Raw genomic sequence first — 2,158 nt, 5'->3', positions numbered from 1 at the left:
TGCGCCATGTCTCACCTGTGGACAGAAATTGTACATTAACTCAGTGTACCTGCAGCCCTGCATTGTGAAAACTAATATACATATCTACCACACTATCTAATTGTCCTCTGCCTGCTTATCGTAGATGTGTGTCACATGCCTTGTTGTTCAGTGTGATTCCTGTCATGATATGGGTTTCACTGACTACATATCCCATAATGCATTGCTGGTCTGAACAAAAACCTGTACTGGAGTGGGATTCACATAGCCCAATTGGGGATTTGGGATAGGGGAAGGGGGGTACAATGCTGTGCATGCTTCTTACCTTGTTCTTACCTTTTTTGCAGAGCTGTCTGCATCCCCGATCCCACAGACACTTTCTGGCACTATCGTGGACTCCACGAGCCGCACAAGTGAAGTCAGGGCAGGTGCCCTGTTCCTTCCTCCTCCTGTCTGGCTTGCTTGTTTTTTGAGATCAGCCATCTTCCTCTTGGTGATGATCCTGATATCATACCACCGCTTCTTGAGCACATCAATGTCCCGGGGGGTCACTCCAATGGCATTCACCTGAGAATGCATTCCAAACCAGATTTTTCTTTTTTCTGAATCTGCAACTTGCTGGGACTGCTTTCCAAACAGCTTTGTGTGCTGCTTCACTACCTTCTTCACAAGGACCTGCAGTTCCTTCTGACTGAATTTCAGTTTCCTCTTCCTTTCCCCTCCTTCTTTTTCTGTGTCCTGGCTGGCCATTGTGCAATATTTGCAGAAAAAGTTCAGGCAGTGGCTCTGTTGCTCTTCTCTGCACTCCCAGCCTCTCCAGAAGGTTCTGATTGTGTGCACCTGCCTGGGCGTGGCCACTTCCTGGTTGGGAGGGGTGGTGCTTGCACAGGATTGACTGATTCCTCAATAGCTGTATGTTTGAATTACCGATTCGGTATTTACCGATTCGGTATTTACCGATTCGGGAAAACCGATTGGTATTGTGGATTCGGTAAATATTTACAGACTTTTATCGATTCGGTCATATTTACCGAATTATTACGTACATCGAAAATACCTATTTCTAAATGCCAATTCGGTAAAATTCGGTATTTAGGAATCGGTATTCCCAGATTACCTACATACATATGGCCCCTAATCTTCTAAGTCTGTAAAGAATTTGTCTACCATTGTAGGTGAAAGTTAGATTACCTCTTTAAACAGATTAACCGCACATAGATGTGAAGCATCGCAGTCAGCGTCGGTCACATTAGCAATGTTCAAAGTAGATGGTACCTGTGCGCCTGTTGCTCCACCTATCTCACGGTCAGTATGTTGCGTCTGTGAGATCTCAACGAATGCCGTCATCAGGATTGGTAGCCGCTGGGGACAACACAGTGCATGAGCCATTGCTGGTCCATGCAAACGATCAACTTCCGTTGGCAGAACTGATGGGAGTGTGCGACAGATGCCGCACGCATTTTTCTCTGCATAGCAGAACAGGTAAGATGCAATCTTGCCAAATTGGTCTGAATGACAGAAACTATTTGGTATTCAAATCTCTTAAACGAGTTAGTTCCAAAATTTGGATCATGCGCTCACGACACTTCATCGCCAGAAGAGTGTTTTTCAAGGTGATCTGGGTGTCGATGGTGAGTTGGCTTGCCATATCGGAGCAGAAGGACCAAAAATAGTATCACTGCTACGAGTCCCAAAATGAGAGGCAGTCCGCCAAACACAGAGTGCACAAAGTTTGGAAATATGCCTAGGACTGCTTCAAAAGGTGCTAACAGTCCCGAAAAAACTGTCTTATTTACATGTACAATACCACTCATATCAGACATGTTTGAGATACGACCTAACATTTCCGAGAAATGTATAGGACAGTTTGTGGTTAAAAGGGCATGTATCTCTGCAGAAGTCCTTGCACCTTGCAGATCATACGTTTCTTTGGCCGAGGTCAGTAGCACAGTTTTTTGTAAAAGAATGGCTTTCATTCTGCTTAAAGCATCAATTTGTGTAGAAGAGATGTTCAGTGAAGGCCATAATGGCGACTCCCCATCTGTCTTCATTTTAGGAAACAATACTTGCATACAGCATGTGACCCTGGCTGACACAGTTACGAGATAGGCTAAACCTGGCAACATGCCAAAGCAGCTGTGATCATTCAACATAATGTAACTTCCATTAGAAAGTTGCC

The 2,158-nt window shown here is 44.7% G+C and overlaps 1 protein-coding gene across 1 annotated transcript; it reads right to left on the bottom strand.

The window, feature by feature from the left end:
* Positions 1-300: 300 nt before the first annotated feature.
* On the bottom strand, positions 301-729 carry LOC147708960 (t-SNARE domain-containing protein 1-like). Its single transcript, XM_086925806.1, has one exon. The coding sequence runs from the start codon at positions 727-729 to the stop codon at positions 301-303; it is 429 nt and encodes a 142-aa protein (XP_086781932.1).
* Between the last annotated feature and the right edge of the window lie 1,429 nt (positions 730-2,158).

This window comes from Lissotriton vulgaris, chromosome 6 (genome assembly GCF_964263255.1).
Source record: "Lissotriton vulgaris chromosome 6, aLisVul1.2, whole genome shotgun sequence".
Taxonomy (NCBI): Eukaryota; Metazoa; Chordata; class Amphibia; order Caudata; family Salamandridae; genus Lissotriton; species Lissotriton vulgaris.
The sequence above is the reverse complement of the archived record's forward strand: the minus strand, read 5'-3'. Positions and strand labels throughout refer to the sequence as shown.

Excerpts from the sequence above, each read along its gene's own strand:
- LOC147708960 (XM_086925806.1), bottom strand. The coding sequence starts at position 729 with ATGGCCAGCCAGGACACAGAAAAAGAAGGAGGGGAAAGGAAGAGGAAA.